The sequence below is a fragment of the Girardinichthys multiradiatus genome, chromosome 20, assembly GCF_021462225.1.
Source record: "Girardinichthys multiradiatus isolate DD_20200921_A chromosome 20, DD_fGirMul_XY1, whole genome shotgun sequence".
NCBI lineage: Eukaryota > Metazoa > Chordata > Actinopteri > Cyprinodontiformes > Goodeidae > Girardinichthys > Girardinichthys multiradiatus.
Window position 1 is genome coordinate 28,937,543 of NC_061812.1, and position 17,467 is coordinate 28,955,009.

Consider the following 17,467-nt stretch of genomic DNA (forward strand, 5'->3'; position numbering starts at 1 on the left):
TTCTTTTGACCATAAACTCAGTTTAATGATTTCATAGTTTAAATCTAACAATTATTTAGCCCCAACATGAACAGTTTCTTGTTTTTTTAAAATAATCTACATTTACAGTAAAGTTTCAATAAACTTCTCCTAAGGAACATCATTACATTTATCTACATGTTTTTATTGCAGTTGACAGAAAACATGTAACAGAAGTGCTTACGGTATTGCTACATTTCCCATTTCCTAAAGTTTTCTTCTAATAATTTCCAAATTCTTATTGAGAACTTTGGTAGTTACTTTGGGGGACCAGAACACACAAGGCAGACCAGACAAAAATACTGTTACCCAAGTCCAATATGATCCAGAAATGTGACCTTCTTTTGTTTCTTTGTTAGTCTTTGCATACATCTATTCATCAGTGGATGTGGTCCTGTACATGTCCTCTAATTAACATTATGCTGGGGTCTTTCCTCCCACTGTTTCCTCTGTCCTCCAGGGCGGTTTCTGGTGAAAGGTGGTTATTTTTTGTTTTTGTGTGCCCACATGATAGGGACCTGGGCCAGAAGTCATAAAGGAGTTGTTGTCCTGCTGTGCCCACAGTGTGAAAGTTATTTCAAGAGGACACTGAAAGCTTCTAGCTGTGCGGTGCGGGTAAGAAAATGAGGATATCGACATGCAGACTTCTTACCAAATAGTGTGTTCTGCAAGATTTGTGTCAGAATGGTAGCTGTTTGAGGAGATTCTGCAATAATTTAGGATTCTTTAAAAAGTTAACTAGTGGCACAATATCTTCAGTCAGTAAAAAAACAAAAAACTGTAATGTGTATTTTCTTTTTGCATTTACTCCAGTTTAACTGCATTGCACACAGAACACAAAAAACAAATCCTGAAATGTGCATAGTGCAACAGCAGGTTCGTCTTCACAAATTCCTGTGTATATCACTTCAGTTTTAAGACGCAATGTAATTTCTTATCATTTCCATTTTCCCATGACATCTTTTTTTTGTGTCCCACAGAGGCAAATATAGTCCAGCTGTTAAAAAGCAACCAAACCACAGAGAGTCACCTGCACATTGTGTGAGACACAACAGCAGAACATTACAGTGGTGCAATCCATTCTACAAGGACAGCTAAGGTATGAGTCCAGCTAACTGCAGTTGGATCTCCTACATCTAATTCTGTTTTATAATACAGTTGCTATAAATTTGTAATGAAGAGAGATGAACAAAAGAGAGGTAGGGTTTTGAGTCTGTCGCATAGGATCTTAACAGTGCCTTCCAGAAATATTAATACTTCTTGAACTTTTTTACATTTTTTCATGTTTTCTTGGGATTCTAATTCATAAAGCAACACAAAGGGATACATTACTGTGAAGTTGAAGGAAATTTGTTTTTAAACTTTTTTTTTACAAATAAATTCTAAAAAAAGAGTGTTATGCATTTGTATTCAGAACCCTTTATCCCGCGATAAGTCTAAAGTGCCTCCAACTGCCTCAAGAAGAAGGTTTGTTGGGAAATACTGGTTAACAAACAGCATCATCAAGATCAAGGAACACAGCAGAGAGATCAGAGAAACAGTTGTGGAGTAGCTTAAAGCAGAGTTAGGTTATGAAACAAAATCTCAAGGATTGAACATCTCCCTATATGGCACAACCGCAGACCTACCAAGACATGTCACTCTACATGAAAGGCTTGGCAAGGATTGAGAGAAGCAGCCAAGAGGCCCATGGTAACTCTGGAGCAGCTGCAGCTAAGGGGGGAGAATATGTCAGCAGGACAACTATTAGTTATGCACTCCACAAATCTGACTGTTTATAGTTTGCTAATATCCATGTGACACCACAAACACATTGAACCAGGTGCTTTGGTCTGATGAGACCAAAACTGAACATTGTGGCCATCATGAAAAGCAATATGTCTGGTTTTTGTCACTTGGGCAGTAACAGGAAATCAGGTTGGAGTTGCTAAAAACAACTCCTGGTAGGATACCTCTTTAAGGTTACAAAAGACCGGAGGCTGGCGAAGAGGTTCACCTTTCAGCACTGCAGCTACCAGTGGTGATGGCACAGTGAAAGTCCAAAAGTAAATCTGGTTAGACTTCTAAACTGCTGTTCACAGACTGAGCTGGGGTTATTTTGCAAAGACAAATAAGTAAAAAACAACAAACAAACACTGCCCTTTTCATATCGTTCAGTTCGTGTTGGTCTGTCATATTAAATACCAGTAACACAGTTAAAAACATTCAAGGAGAATGAATACATTTGCAAGGCACTCTGTAATAGTTGAAGATGCTTAATTGCAGAATTTAAATACTTGAAAAAGCCGTAGATTTTGAATGCCAACCGATACTCAGGTGACGAAGGTAAACTAAACAGAATAGAAACATCTCAACACAATAAGGAGTAATATTTATATCTTTTATAAATAAAATAAAATGTGCAGCCAGACCAGCCAGTTTGGCTTTCAGTGGCGCATGGTTGCCTCCAGTTCACAGTGTGCTTCTTCCTGATTCATCTTTATTACCTCACTGTTAGTAAGGAGTGAAAAGGATGGGCCCATGTGTGGTGCGGATGGGACCCGGGGCTGGCCTCAGCAAGCTGAGGGGTGTTCCCTGTAGTAGATGTGGGTGAGGGTGGGAGGTCAGTCCAGGGGGGCGTAGGGCCAGCTGATTCGATGACGCTGCAGCTGCCATCGCTGCTGCAACAGCCAGAGGACTTGGTAAAAGTCCAGGCCCTAGAGTTTTTGAAAGTTCCTTTGAGAGACAAAAAAGGAGAATGTCACCTTAGGTACTGGTGCATTTAAAAATAAACTCTGATCAGCAGCTGAAACAATAGACAAACAAAATAAATAAATATATACCATAAAGTCTGTGCGCTTCTTGTGTCTACTGAGAAGAGGATTAGGTTTACCCGCAACTCCGTCTCGATGCCTTCTGCTCGATATATGCTGCAACATAAAAGAAAAGTAGAACAAGTGTAACTTTTTAGTAAGCCACCTGTCCCTGGGTCTTGGTTATGTGTGTGTGTTTTTTACCTGTTTAAGCTGCAGCTCAGAGTTGACTCTGACGTTACATATCTCACAGTGGAAGGTGCGTTCCTGAGTGTTTGGATCAGAGGAGAGTTCCCCTCCCTGCTCAGGGCTGGGTTTAGGACCCAAGCGTGGGTATGCTTTGATGGGTCCCAGTCCACTTCGAGCCTCCAGGATAGTTTTGTGTTTGGTCCCTGGGAACAGCAGAACAATAGGTAATATATTTGGCAGATATAGTACTACTTTCAACATAATTTTATGTTAGTTTATTGTTCTTTTTGGTAACAACAATGAACTTGTGTTGTATAATAATTCAAGAGAACTTGTAATTCCTTACAGCACCTACGGCATTTTGTGTGCAAAAATCCTTACAAATAAGTGTACCTTTACGTTCAGCACGCTGAAGGATCTAGAAATATCCAACCTATATTTTGTACATTGTTTGCACCCTAATAATATATATAATATACATCAACTGATGAATTTAATTCTAATGTCTTATTTTTTGTGTTTTAAATTGATCAGAGTGTTTAAAAGTCTTTAACTAAAAGTTCGAAAGAGTACATGTACACACAAGTGAACTGAGATGTGTGTTGATCAGGAAGTGATCAAACATGCCTGAATCTACAATCAGAGCAAGAATGAAAACCTGAGATAAACTTGGCTGGACGAGGGGGTTTCAGAGTGTGCTGAGCAGAGCGAGGGAGCGCATGGTAAGTGAGAAGTCTTTTAATAATGATAAGCAACACATATCTTACAGGACAGAAGTTAAGCAGGAATACAGGCAGGAACACAGAGACATGGTACGGGAATGTCAGCAGTGCATTTTTAAGGAGGAACCAGTGGCAGACAATGAAAACCAGAAAGGAAAATTACAGAGGGCAGTGGAGAATGCACCAATGAACTGAGGGGTCAAATCAGGAAGAAAATCAGGAGCAGCTGGTGGGAAGAAGCCTAAAGAATATTGAGGGAAAGTGACTAATTAACACAAATGTGCAGGGAGGCAACAGAAAAACATCTAAATGAACTAGAGCAAGTAAACAACAAGACTAACTATAGAACATTAACAAGGGGGAAACAGATCTATAAGGAAAATATAAACTAAAACATCTAACTCAGGAATCCCAGCATGTAATCTAAACACAAGAGTGAAATCTAATAATTCTAAATGAACTGAAACAAAGCAAGTGAAAACATGGCAGTTCAGAGAAGGTAAGTAGAACTCAAACTCAAAACCCCAAACAGACAAATTATGACAGGGGGCATATTTATCCTTTGACAACACAGTAATCAGACGGGAGGAAAAAACTCTCAAAAGTTTGGAGAACAGTATCAAACAATGTTATCTTGGAAGAAAATAAATCTCAATAACTGAAGTAGATGGCAACTATATATCAACGCCTCGTGCCTACTGTTACATATGAGTACAGGTCCTTCTCAAAATATTAACATATTGTGATAAAGTTAATTATTTTCCATAATGTAATGGTGAAAATGTAACATTCATATATTTTAGATTCATTGCACACTAACTGAAATATTTCAGGTCTTTTATTGTCTTAATACGGATGATTTTGGCATACAGCTCATGAAAACCCAAAATTCCTATCCCACAAAATTAGCATATTTCATCCGACCAATAAAAGAAAAGTGTTTTTAATACAAAAAACGTCAACCTTCAAATAATCATGTACAGTTATGCACTCAATACTTGGTCAGGAATCCTTTTGCAGAAATGACTGCTTCAATGCGGCGTGGCATGGAGGCAATCAGCCTGTGGCACTGCTGAGGTCTTATGGAGGCCCAGGATGCTTCGATAGCGGCCTTTAGCTCATCCAGAGTGTTGGGTCTTGAGTCTCTCAACGTTCTCTTCACAATATCCCACAGATTCTCTATGGGGTTCAGGTCAGGAGAGTTGGCAGGCCAATTGAGCACAGTGATACCATGGTCAGTAAACCATTTACCAGTGGTTTTGGCACTGTGAGCAGGTGCCAGGTCGTGCTGAAAAATGAAATCTTCATCTCCATAAAGCTTTTCAGCAGATGGAAGCATGAAGTGCTCCAAAATCTCCTGATAGCTAGCTGCATTGACCCTGCCCTTGATAAAACACAGTGGACCAACACCAGCAGCTGACACGGCACCCCAGACCATCACTGACTGTGGGTACTTGACACTGGACTTCTGGCATTTTGGCATTTCCTTCTCCCCAGTCTTCCTCCAGACTCTAGCACCTTGATTTCCGAATGACATGCAGAATTTGCTTTCATCCGAAAAAAGTACTTTGGACCACTGAGCAACAGTCCAGTGCTGCTTCTCTGTAGCCCAGGTCTGGGGAATGCGGCACCTGTAGCCCATTTCCTGCACACGCCTGTGCACGGTGGCTCTGGATGTTTCTACTCCAGACTCAGTCCACTGCTTCCGCAGGTCCCCCAAGGTCTGGAATCGGCCCTTCTCCACAATCTTCCTCAGGGTCTGGTCACCTCTTCTCGTTGTGCAGCGTTTTCTGCCACACTTTTTCCTTCCCACAGACTTCCCACTGAGGTGCCTTGATACAGCACTCTGGGAACAGCCTATTTGTTCAGAAATTTCTTTCTGTGTCTTACCCTCTTGCTTGAGGGTGTCAATAGTGGCCTTCTGGACAGCAGTCAGGTCGGCAGTCTTACCCATGATTGGGGTTTTGAGTGATGAACCAGGCTGGGAGTTTTAAAGGCCTCAGGAATCTTTTGCAGGTGTTTAGAGTTAACTCGTTGATTCAGATGATTAGGTTCATAGCTCAGTTTAGAGACCCTTTTAATGATATGCTAATTTTGTGAGATAGGAATTTTGGGTTTTCATGAGCTGTATGCCAAAATCATCCGTATTAAGACAATAAAAGACCTGAAATATTTCAGTTAGTGTGCAATTAATCTAAAATATATGAATGTTAAATTTTCATTATGACATTATGGAAAGTTATGAACTTTATCACAATATGTTAATATTTTGAGAAGGACCTGTATAGTGGAGGATCTGTGATGCTTAGAGCCTGTTTCTCATCCAAAGGCCCTGGGAACCTTGATACAGTGCATGGCATCACATAATCAGACAGTCATTTTAAATTAGAATGTTCTGGACTCTGCCAGAAACCTGAAAAAGGGGTCGTCACTGGGTGTATCAGCATGATATTAATCCATAACATACGACAAAATAAACCTTAACTGAACAGAACTTTCTTCCATTGTCCTTTACCTCAATTTCCTTGTTTTGTATCCTATAGGAAGGACAACCTTCCTCTTCTTGGCTCTAGAGATACTGTGCAGGGAGGAATGGTCAAAGATCCCTCTTTGTTTGTGCTCCATCCTTATGAAATATTATAGGAGATGGTGTTCCGCAGGTTATTTTGTTAATATATTATTATTTCTAAATATAGGACTCCTTCCCAGAGAATAGTCATAAAACATAAATGTATTTTAAAGCTTTGAACACATCTTTATTAAGAGTGCCAATAATTTTGAAGAAAGAAACATTTGTCATGCCTATAACTGAGCAAAAATATTAAATGTTTCCTTTGTGAGATAATCAGTATACTTGAATAAAAATGCTTTTTTTTAAAGTTTTTTTTATAATAATAGTATGGACTTCAAACAAACACTGGGTTCTGCACTGCATACCACTTGTCCTTGTTTCCCATTTCTTATGAGACATTGCAGGTTTGACTCCTACAATCATGTTTTAAGCCCATGAGGATAAAAAGTCCTTGAAGTGGTAGGATGTTAATTTGCATTTCTATTATAGCTGAGGAATCCTCTTGGGCTACATGTAAAAGGAGAGAAACCTCAGAAGGTTCAGAAGCCACATTTCAGGTTTTAGATGTGACATTTTTTTCCTGAATACACTAAGTGGGTGAGATTAGATTTGATATAGTCGTATTTAATCAATTCAAATATTTTTGAAAAGTAAACTTATTTCAGTTACTCAATTTACTAGGTGAAACACATTATATAGATTAACTGCATGCAGAATGATGTTTTCAAGCCTTTATTTCTGTTAATTATGGTTATGTATTCAGTGAAACAAAAAGTGACACTGAATTTCAGACCACTAAGAGGCGCTAAAACACTTGTGTTAGTCTCACAACTAACCTTTGGTTTTTTACGTACTTCTAAAAGCTGTAAAGATTCAGTTCCCACATTTGTTTATATGGTCTAATGAAGCTTCTAGATATTGAACCAACCTTTGTTATGTGCCTCCAGCTGTGAGAGGGAATTAACTGCTACTTTGCAGAGAGAGCAGTACAGAAGCTTCTTGGCTTTCTCTTCCTCTGACTCTCCCGAAGACGGGCTCGGTGCTGGGGAGGGGGTGTCAGGTATAGCAGCCACTGATGGGTCCCCAGAGGAGCTACTGAGGGCTGCTGAAGAGGAGGGAGAGGATGGCAAAGGCATGCCGACAGATGATTCTGCGTCTGCTGAGTTCATCAAAGTAGTTGGTAGGTAGTTAGAGGTCAAGGGTGACTCTTTCAGGCTGGGACAGGACTGAGGATCATCTGTAAGCAGCAGAAATATTTCTTGTCAGTATATTATTTATCTTGTCATACAGTGATGATCCAGTCATGATATAAAAGTCCATGCCACCCCTCCAGCAGTAGTGCTGTGGTTGCTGTTTTCCTGAGGTCAAACAGACTGCAGTGAGACTCCATTTGGGTGAGCAAACAGCAGGTCTGACCAACCCGCTGTGACAGGACATGTTTACATGATGATGCTTAGCGGCTGCTGTTTCCTAGAGTCATAGTTTAAACACATCTTTCTATGAGGTGTGTAGGTAAAAACAAAACAAGTAACATATTAACTATACATCAAATTGCAAGTTAGTTAATTTTTTTAATTAAAGTGACACAAAGACACTTAAATTTTTATTCTTTTTTATTTTACATGCCTTTACACTGCAGATTTATTGATGTTTTCTCTCAGTTGTGGATGTGCCATATCTATTTAAAATGACAACCCTCACCCTGCTTGTTAGGATGAGGATCAGGCATCGGGCTGGATGGTGCAAGGCCTGGTGGGGATGGAGAGGTTGGAGGTGGAGCCTGCTGTTTATCTCCATCCTGGAGACGTGATGTCTTGGATGTCTCGATGCCCTTCACCCTTCGAGCATGGCGGTTCCCCTTATAGTGGGCCTCTGCTTGACTCTGGACAAAAAATATACATGGCAAGATCACATTAAATAAATCTAGTAGTTTATCTATTTTTCTAAAGTCAATATTCAGCAGCCCAGGAGATCGCACTGGACAACGCATGGGTCAGCTACTAATATTAAGGGTATATTTAAAACTTTCCATCATATTGTTCCTGTGGTTTAAAATCATTTTATTAAGATACAAAAAAAAGTGATAATGATGCTGCAATCTGCTGCTCAGCTGGCTGAAAGAAGACTGCTACTCTTTTTTCTTGCTTGCAACAAATTGTAAATATTTCTGGTTGCTTAAAACACCCGGAGTTATTGTGTGAAAACATCACTCATCACTCATCACTCATCACTCTGTAGAGTTTGAAGGCTACCAGCTGCATGTAGGTTAGACAGCGACTGCAGGCTCACTACCTTAGTAGATCAGTCAATCAAACTTTATAACAGTCAGGTATAACACAAAGTGCTCTACAGATGTTATAAACAGAAGGACAGACACTAAACCACTAGAGACACACACAATTAAATTATTAAACTGATTAAATGAAATAAACAAATTGACAAAACAAATAACTATATTAATATTATTATTATACATGTAGTGAGAGAAATTATACTATTATAGTGAATAAGGAACTGTGGAAACACAATTCTGTAGATTAGTGAGAAAATACTAGTGATATATGTATATTTTTATAAGGAGAAAGATAAAATAACATAATAAAAATAAAAACTGGAAAATTAAAACTATACATAGTAAACATACAAAAACATGAGTAGCTGGTAATGAAATCCAGAACATTAAAGAGCAGTTTTAAAACAGATGACAGTTTTCGCTATGAATGTTAATAGCCTTAACAGCAGTAAAATTATAAAATATTAATAGACTATATAAAGGTTGGTAAATATGAAATAAGTTAATAATCTATAAGAGATAATAAAAAGCTATAAACTTCAAATAAAACCCATACTAATTAGATGCGTATTTGGTTTTACTCAAACTAATTAACCAGCTGTTACACTCAATAAAGATCAGAATGACAAATACAGAAAATATTTTGCTCAAAAGCTACAGGACATCTCCCAACAAGTTTAGTGTTTATTCTATAATGTTGCTTAAGTCTTGCATAAATGGCTCAGATAACATTATTGTTACTGTAAAAGTTAATATATTGTATTACTTTATCAGAGTTAGGAATAATTATTGATTTGTTTCATTTTAAACAACAGAAAATATAAAATATACATCATTTCTTCTTTTCTACCACTCACTGGTTTCCACTAACTGAAGCTGTTTTGCAACAAAACATAAGAAGAAATTACATTTTTTATTTTTCAGTCAAGCAGTTAGCTTAGTTTACAATGTGGGTTTTATAAACCATGTCAATTCGCTTTAAACTTAAAACATTTTTTACGTTTAGTAAATTTAGTTGTATTTGAAGACGACATCTGAGGGCTTTTTAAGGAAGGAACAAAGAGTGGAGAAATACCAATCCCGAAAAATCAGATTTTTCACTATTTGACTTGCAACTACCAAGAGCTGACAAGAAAAAAAAATGGCCACTAAGGTAACCTCCATTGAACTCTTTTTGTCTACTGCAGGCACTGAATTTGTCCTGAGTTTGTGGGTCCCTCTGCTGATGGGACAAGCTGAGAAGATGGTTTGCTGGTAGGATGTGCTGATGAAGCTGTCAGTCAAGATCAGCCTCTGAATTTTCATGCCCTCCTTTACCACCAAATCGCAGTAGTGAGTTGATGATGATGATTTAGTGGTGGGATTATCTAAAAGGGGTTTGCCTGCGGCAGTCAGATGCTGATGGAAAAGGTGCAGAAACTGGTAGAGGAAGTGCACAATAAAGCATCAGTTCAAACCTGATAATCTAAAAGGTTTTTGATGTTTTTATTTTTCATTTGAATTTTGTCATTCCTGCAGCAACACTGTTTTTTAGACAGGTCTCATTTTCTTGCAAATGATTCATCTCTATGAATATATGTAACTTTAATCATGAATTCAGTGTCTTGGAAAAGTATTCATAGCCCTTCAACTTTTTCAAATTTGTCACATTATTGCCACAAACCTAAATGTATTTTAATGGGATTTATATGAGAAACCAATTGAAGATATCGTATAATTAAAAAGTAAAAGAAAAATGAAATGTAGTTTTCAACAGCTTTTATAAACAAAAATTCAAAAAGTCTCTATCTACATTCAGCCCCATGGAGTGAAAACTTTTATAACCACCATTTGGTGCAACTACTCTCTAATCTCTTCCAGCTTTCCACATCTAGACACTAAACTTTGTCCATTGTGTGTAATTGCAGAAATAATTTTCTACCACAGAAAGAGGTTTTCATGTGGACCAGATTGTTCAGTTTTGGTCACTGGATCAGAGCACACAGAACTTTGTCCACATGTTTGTTATGTCCCCTACATGGATGTGGCTAACTTTAATTGGGAGTATCTTTCAAAAACAGCTTTCTTATTACGATACCTTTTCATAAACCCTACTGGCTACTTCTCTGAATAATATTCTATTGGACTGGCCAATCTGTTTCGGCTGGAAAGCTGATCTTTAAAGCTTGGAGCATTGTTCTATAACCTAACCCTGCTTTAACCTTCTCTGATTACACACACGTGGACTCTATTAATTAGAGGTCTTCTGAAGGCAGTTATCTAGAGTTTTATTAGGGGACATAGATTTAAAACAGGGGGGCTGGTACATGCAAATTATCACCATCCTGTTCAGATTTTTATTTGCACCCAAATGAAAACCGTGTTAACTTTTTGAATGTACTGCTTTACCACAAAGAGTTTCTACAAAGTATATTGACATCAGTGGTTTAAGTTCAAAGGATATAGCTTTGCAAGGGACTGTACTTTCAACAGTGTCTGTTCATGATGGCCCATTAGTGGTTAGGATAAGACATGGTTTCTCTTGTGCCTCACAGAAGTACTGTGGTTAGCACAAGTGTGAAGGTTTCTGATTAAAATTACAGCAACTATGGTTTCCTACCATGGTGTGATTGTGTATGATTGTCTGTCTTTTGTGACTGGCAATCTGTTCAGAAAGTACCTCAGCTCTTGCCTGCTGATTGCTGGTATAGGCTCCATGCCATCCTAATAATGTTAAGTGGCTTCAGTTAAAATCCTAGAAAACTTTACTGGACTCCTAATTAAACTGTAAATCTTTGATGTTTGGTAAACATTTAGTTTTTAAGCAGGCTTTGCTTTGCATTGACTTAACTCTTGAAAGATTAAGTCTGTCATGCAGCAGCAGTGAAACAGTACAACCTTCACACCCTCACTTTCTGCCTGACTACACATACAGTTACACATGATTCTTATTATATCCATTACACAGCTTAGGGACCCAAATAAAGCATGTCAAAGGTACATGTGGGGGGCTTTAAGGAAGAAGGCAAACTGGGATGTGTCCAAGATACCTCCGTAAGTCTGAGGTTTTAGCTGCCAGTGATACCCATGCAGCCCTTTTCCTGATTGGTGATGACAGATAGGTAGATATAGCTCTGCTACTGTAACCCTACTCCTCTGGCTCCTGTTCCCTGCAGCCCTGCAATTAGCCAAAGTCATGAAGGCCTGCAAATCAACATACAAATACTAGGACAATATACCCAATATTGCTTTTCCACTGTGTTTTACCATTGCCTTTTTGTGTGGTAGTTCACTTTCTGCTGCCAGGTAAATGTATTTTTTTCTAAAATGTAATGTAATGTCAGCAATTTCAGTGTCTTCTCCATAATTAGACAAGACAGGTAATATAATATAATGTAATATAATATAATATAATATAATATAATATAATATAATATAGGGTTGGTAGCACTGTTCCAATGCAGCAAGAAGGTTCTGGGTCGCAGATGGGGGTCTTTTTGCATGGAGTTTGCGTGTTCTCCCTATACATGTGTGGGTTCTCTCAGGGTACTCTGGCTTCCTCCCACAGTCCAAAAATATGACTTTTAGGTTAAATGGACTCTCAGCTAACCTTAGGTGTGAATGGGTGGGTGAATGGTTGTTTGTCCTCTGTGTATCACTATGTTGCCCTGCCATGGACTGGCGAGCTGTCCAGGATGTATCCTACCTTTCACCCATAGACCGCTGGATATAGACACCAGCTCCCCTGTGACCCTGTGCAGAAGAAGTGAGTATAGAAAATATATAAATGGATGGATAATATAGGGTAATAATTGGTGAATTTAAGTCCTACCCTCCTTTGCTTTCGAATTGTTTCAGTCTAACTCAGCCACAGTCTGATTTTGAAATAAAATTTGCCTCATCTCAGTATAATCTGCTCAGTCAGATAGTTCACAGCCATTGAGAGGATTAGAGAGTTAATTCTGAATCTGAATTAACTCTTTTGGTGGTATAACAGCATTGAATCTCACTCACACACTGTGAATGATATTCCAGTTCAGATGTGACCAATAAAAATATTTTATATTTTGAAAGAGAGATGATCAAATGCAGACCAGATTTCTCCCCAAAACACAGCATCATTTGTGACTATCAATGATGCTGAAGGATGCTTTCTTACATTGATTACTGTGGTCACAACAAAGGGAAGCAAACATTTCCCTTTGACTGCACATATCAGAACCCGTAAACCTGCTTTAATCATCATCATGCTTTAATTCGAAATTAATTTAAACAGTTTAAAAAAACCTTAACAGATAGATTAGCAGCTGTCTTGTTGTCTTTGTTGACATTAATTAAATATCTGATCCTAAACGTGCTAATAAGGCTAAATTAATTTTGATAAGCTCAAGAATTTACACTATGTTTTGGATGAAGGATTTTATTTTTGGAAGACTGCTAACGAGGTTTGAACTACGTACTAATGTTAGAACCCTTGATATTGTTTTAAATTATCCCCCACCCTGAACTACCTTTTATTTCATGAACAGGACCATTAATCTTTGCATGTAAAGCTGATGGGGGGCAAGCAAAGTCAGGCTGAATAGAACAATAACGGCAGATTTTAATTCTAAAAACTTGTCAAATTCAAGCAAAACACCTCATTAAACAGGACAAACAATATGAGGATGTTTTGCACAAATTAATCGAGCTTGTCTAAATGTAGGGACAATTCTTTGTAAGATATGCTTTTTTAATAATGAGGCATTCAGTTATGCTGTTCTTAATGACCTTCAATTTGGATGCCTAATTAAGGCATTCCAGCTTAATGAAATCATACAAAATGGATTAGTAAACTGTAAACTTTGCATACCAGGTTTTCAGAGAAAGTAATGTATTCAAATTGTAATTTATCCTTATAATTAATGTCCTCAGTGACATTGTTGATAGAATTAAAATAGCACAAAAGGTACAGTTTTTTTCAGCACAGTAAGTTAAATTGACTGTACAGTGCCATGACAGAGCCAGGCAAAGAAAGATTTAAATGACTGCAGAACAAGAAAGGGGATTTAAGGACAAAATGAGAGCGAGAAAATGTTCCTAAAATCCTTTTCCCTCCTAAGCAGGATGTGCTTTGATGTTTTATCTCCAAAGCGACAAAGGCACAGAAAGCTGATAGTGCGGCTGAGGAGCCAAGTCTGTGCTGAAGACGAGCAGCGGCGGCAGGAAGAGAGGGTGGAAAGAAGCTTGAGAGCGGGAGAGATGGACATGGTACACAATGAGGACCCTCACAAAGGGAGAAGCAGTAAAATGAAAACTGATGAGAGAAATTAAAACAATAAAAAAAAAGGCAGTGAAACATGGTAGCCTGAGCAGACCAAGAACAGAGAGGAAGGGATGAGAGCGAGATGTGTCCGCTGTGGCACAGCAGAGGTGACGATGGCTAATGCAGCACACTGTGACGTCAACCTTGCAGCAGAGCTGAGCTCAACACTAGCAGGCTAATCTGTCCTCTGTGGCCTGCAATGAATTGCAGGGTTATAATTACAACACATGCGGGTAAAGCACCTGCCTCTCATTGGCCACTCTTAAGCAACTGACCTCTTTCACTTTGCAGCTAATATTACCCAATAACACCAGCTTCTGTTGGACATCGACACAAAATAATTTAAAGAGTATATGTCACCAATTTTACAACTTTTATTTTTCAACTGTATTCAGCATTGTCTCTCCCAATATTTATATTTATTTCCATGACCAAAATCAAATAATATGTAAAAAGGCATGGCAAGACAAAAGTGAACACAAGATACAGTACAGACCAAAGGTTTGGACTCACCTTCTCATTCAAAGAGTTGTCTTTATTTTCAAGACTATGAATATTGTAGCTTCACACTGAAGGCATCAAAACTATGAATTAACACATGTGGAATTATATACTGAACAAAAAAGTGTGAAACAACCGAAAATATGTCTTATATTCTAGGTTCTTCAAAGTAGCCACCTTTTGCTTTGATTACTGCTCTGCACACTCTTGGCATTCTGTTGATGAGCTTCAAGAGGTAGTAACCTGAAATGATTTTCACTTCACAGGTTTAATAAATGGGATTACAAGCCTTATAAATGGAGTTGGGACCATCAGTTGTGTTGTGCAGGAGGTGGATACAGTACACAGCTGATAGTCCAACTGAATAGACTGTTAGACATAATAGACTGTATTATGGCAAGAAAAAAGCAGCTAAGTAAAGAAAAACGAGTCGCCATCATTACTTTAAGAAATGAAGGTCAGTCAGTCCGAACAATTGGGAAAACTTTGAAAGTGTCCCCAATGCAGTCGCAAAAACCATCAAGCGCTACAAAGAAACTGGCTCACATGAGGACCGCCCCAGGAAAGGAAGACCAAGAGTCACCTCTGCTGCGGACGATAAGTTCATCCGAGTCACCAGCCTCAGAAATCGCAGGTTAACAGCAGCTCAGATTAAAGAACAGGTCAATGCCACACAGTGTTCTAGCAGCAGACACATCTCTAGAACAACTGTTAAGAGGAGACTGTGTGAATCAGGCCTTCATGGTAAAATAGCCTCTAGGAAACCACGGCTGAGGACAGGCAACAAGCAGAAGAGACTTGTTTGGGCTAAAGAACACAAGGAATGGACATTAGACCAGTGGAAATCTGTGCTTTGGTCTGATGAGTCCAAGTTTGAGATCTTTGGTTCCAACCACCGTGTCTTTGTGCGGCGCAGAAGAGGTGAACGGATGGACTCTACATGCCTGGTTCCCACCATGAAGCATGGAGGAGGAGGTGTGATGGTGTGGGGTTGCTTTGCTGGTGACACTGTTGGGGATTTATTCAAAATTGAAGATATACTGAACCAGCATGGCTACCACAGCATCTTGCAGCGGCATGCTATTCCATCCGGTTTGCGTTTAGTTGGACCATCATTTATTTTTCAACAGGAGAATGACCCCAAACACACCTCCAGGTTGTGTAAGGGCTATTTGACCAAGAAGGAGAGTGATGGGGTGCTGCGCCAGATGACCTGGCCTCCACAGTCACCGGACCTGAACCCAATCGAGATGATTTGAGGTGAGCTGGACCACAGAGTGAATGCAAAAGGGCCAACAAGTGCTAAGCATCTCTGGGAACTCCTTCAAGACTGTTAGAAAACCATTTCAGGTGACTACCTCTTGAAGCTCATCAACAGAATGCCAAGAGTGTGTGGAGCAGTAATCAAAGCAAAAGGTGGCTACTTTGAAGAACCTAGAATATAAGAAATATTTTCAGTTGTTTCTCACTTTTTTGTTCAGTATATAATTCCACATGTGTTAATTCATAGTTTTGATGCCTTCAGTGTGAAGCTACAATATTCATAGTCATGAAAATAAAGACAACTCTTTGAATGAGAAGGTGTGTCCAAACATTTGGTCTGTACGGTTTGTGCTCTGGTTCTGACCAGAGCACAAATTACAAAGCTATTAGTTTGCCATTGCCTGGACAAATTCTGTCACACCACTTAAATTTTAAGTCCAATTAGCTTTCTTACAACAACATTTGGTTTAGCCCTAAACATTCACTTTAAGCTATTGCTGCACATGTGGTGAACAGATGAGAAGGGAGAATATTTTGACTGCATTTGCAGTTTGATGTTCTCTCCATCATTTGAGAAAAACACAGAGACGAATTGAAGGGCAGCTGCAGCTAATAACTGTAGGAAAGCATTTAGAGAGTTCAGATATTGACTGGTTTAATAATGCAATCTATATATCAGAGAATGATTTTTACTGACAGAGGGTACACAGTAAAGAAAAGCACCTTACTTGATTAAGTTCATGCTTATAAACAACAGGCACGGTAGCCTCGTGGTCTGGCTGTTGATTCCCTTCTCAAGCTGTCTGAAGTAGCCGTTATAAACATTTGTGGCGTCATGCTTCAGTTTCACGTTGTAGCTAAAACATCTCCTAACCTACTAAAAAAAGAAGGTTTTTCAGTAGCTGAGGAGAAATTAATCTTCCCTCCTTCCTTCAAACCTTTCCTGCAGAGGTAATCTTTGTTGATTAAATATCCTTTTTCTGTGACACCAATAAACAAGCACACATCAATTTGATAAATTCCTATTTAAAGATCTTTTTGGTTTAGAAAACAATTGGTTACCTGTCTACAGTCATGTAGAGTTAAAGTCTTCAAAGTGGTGACTCAGTATTATCATCCGCATACGGTTGTGCCTTCCGGCTTTACTGGGTGTGACTCAAACGGCTAATCTGAGGCAGAAAAACGGATTTTAAACTGACTTATGCCCTGAAAATCAATGTTAACTTAGATTGTTATTTATTTACATATAAAACTTTCAAGACTTTTAGGTTTTCTAACTCTAAAATATGACGATGTTTTCGCCCTTCAATATCAATATGTCCTGAAGATGTCCCAAAAATAAAGTGCCTGCAAACCCAGCCACAATAAGTAAGCCGAGAACTGTACTGAAAGCAGAGAATCCGTTCATTATTAAAGAATGTCCACAGTGCTTTAAGCTCCCAGTCTCTCAGGTTACTGTGGAAGGAGCTGTTGAGCTGCAGAAAAGCAGATGCTGCACGCAGCGATACGAGAGCAGGGTGGAGAAACAGGTGCTCTGGTTTAAGACTTCACACACGGCCATCAAGAGTGCAGAGAAACCCTCACATGGATCTGTTTTATGCATGAGCTCTAAGTGAACTCAAAGGTGTTAAGAATGTAAATATGCTTACTCTTTATTTACTCCAGCATGTAAACATGCTGGAGTAAATAAAAATCCTTCTATGTCAAGTACACCACTCTCTTGTAGAACATGTGAGAACATAAAGGTCTGCAAGAGAAGGAGACATGCTTGATGGCCCATTAAAGAGAGAGCAGGTCTGAGGCTTACAAGTTTGAAATACCTGAGTGTGTCCT

The 17,467-nt window shown here is 38.8% G+C and overlaps 1 protein-coding gene across 2 annotated transcripts in view; it reads right to left on the reverse strand.

Moving 5' to 3' along the window:
• Positions 1–17,467, reverse strand: part of LOC124856185 (zinc finger protein 385A-like) — a 56,899-nt gene continuing 39,432 nt past the window's right edge. For both annotated transcript variants that reach the window (XM_047346450.1, XM_047346451.1), the window contains exons 4-8: positions 7,995–8,175; positions 7,222–7,530; positions 3,015–3,202; positions 2,841–2,927; positions 1–2,733 (exon numbers count right to left, since the gene is read on the reverse strand). In XM_047346450.1, coding sequence (XP_047202406.1) covers positions 2,512–2,733; positions 2,841–2,927; positions 3,015–3,202; positions 7,222–7,530; positions 7,995–8,175 — 987 coding nt within the window. In that variant the 3' untranslated portion in view covers positions 1–2,511. The remainder of the gene's footprint in view (positions 2,734–2,840; positions 2,928–3,014; positions 3,203–7,221; positions 7,531–7,994; positions 8,176–17,467) is intronic.